The 1205-nt window shown below is 41.7% G+C and overlaps 1 protein-coding gene across 1 annotated transcript; it reads left to right on the top strand.

Moving 5' to 3' along the window:
* Window positions 1–392: 392 nt before the first annotated feature.
* LOTGIDRAFT_176327 (hypothetical protein) lies at window positions 393–953 on the top strand (the record flags this gene model as incomplete). Its single annotated transcript, XM_009069174.1, has 1 exon — window positions 393–953. The coding sequence occupies one exon, from the start codon at window positions 393–395 to the stop codon at window positions 951–953; it is 561 nt and encodes a 186-aa protein (XP_009067422.1).
* Between the last annotated feature and the right edge of the window lie 252 nt (window positions 954–1205).

Below are 1205 nucleotides of genomic sequence, written 5' to 3'. Positions count from 1 at the left end.
GTTGAATGCATCCCGGCTACACATGAATTTGTGTTTACAAGATCGTTTTTTAGTAGTCGGGGTCGACGTTCGCATCCAATTGGAAAGACAGCAACCAAAATGGTGATGTGGTGGGTGAATATTTCACCCATTTTACACATCAACAAGCCACGACTCCCTATTTAGATTTGATTTGAAAAGATTGGGAATATTAAATACTAAGGAAGATTTGCATTTGTCTTACAACGACTATATTAAAGGCTACACACTCTTTGGATTTGATTTGACCAATGACCACGGAGCTGATCAAGCCAATTTTCATCCCAAGTCGTCAGGAAGTTTGTCTTTGGAATTCAGATTCGAAAATCCTCCACAAAATCCACTTAATTTGCTATTGTTTGCCGAATACGATAATGTCTTGGAAATCGACGTCAACCGCCAAGTTCTGGTGGATTGGTAAACCTCTGTATACTTCACAGTTGGAGGAAGGATTGGCCTGCCACATCCCTGAACAATTTGCAGGCGTGTTTGCCAGAAATCAACTACAAACCTTACAGCCAATACGCTATCCCTCAGCGTACGTTGTGAATACCGACGACGCAGGCCAGCCTGGAAAACATTGGACAGTTTTTGTGTGCGAAAAAGACCATTGTGATTTCTTCGACTCGTTTGGATGTTCCCCAGAAGTGTATGGCCAAGATTTTGCCGACTTTGCGCTGCGTCAAGGACCCTTACGTCACAATACCCGGAGGATTCAAGGAAATCAAAGTGCTGTCTGCGGGCATTATTGTTTCTTTTACTTGTGGCATAAATTCCACGTACCGTCACCCCATGCTTTATCGGTGTTCCAATCTAATCTGACCGAAAACGATCGTTTAGTCCATGCTTGGGCCCATCACCATTTTCCTTATTTGTCTCTTGAAGATGGCGAAACATGTTTAGACAATATGTTAGAGTTAATGGATTTAAGTTGAATTAATTAAAGTTTAAAAAATAAATACCACGTGATCTTTTTTATCCAATCCAAAGCCCTTTTTCCAGTTTCCCGCCTATAAAAAGCGCAGTCACTTGTCTTTGGCCAGTCATTTGCAACATGGCAACCAAACCTATCATTGTTGTCCAAATCTTGGAAGTGGATGACAGACCTATTAAAGTATTTACCCGCAATGGCAAAACTGTCATCATTACACCAGAGGACACCTACCTTTTAGAAGAGTCGGCGATGA

Source organism: Lottia gigantea, assembly GCF_000327385.1.
Source record: "Lottia gigantea unplaced genomic scaffold LOTGIsca_996, whole genome shotgun sequence".
Classification (NCBI taxonomy): domain Eukaryota; kingdom Metazoa; phylum Mollusca; class Gastropoda; family Lottiidae; genus Lottia; species Lottia gigantea.
Note: the sequence above shows the minus strand (reverse complement) of the source record. Positions and strands in the feature narration are given on the sequence as shown.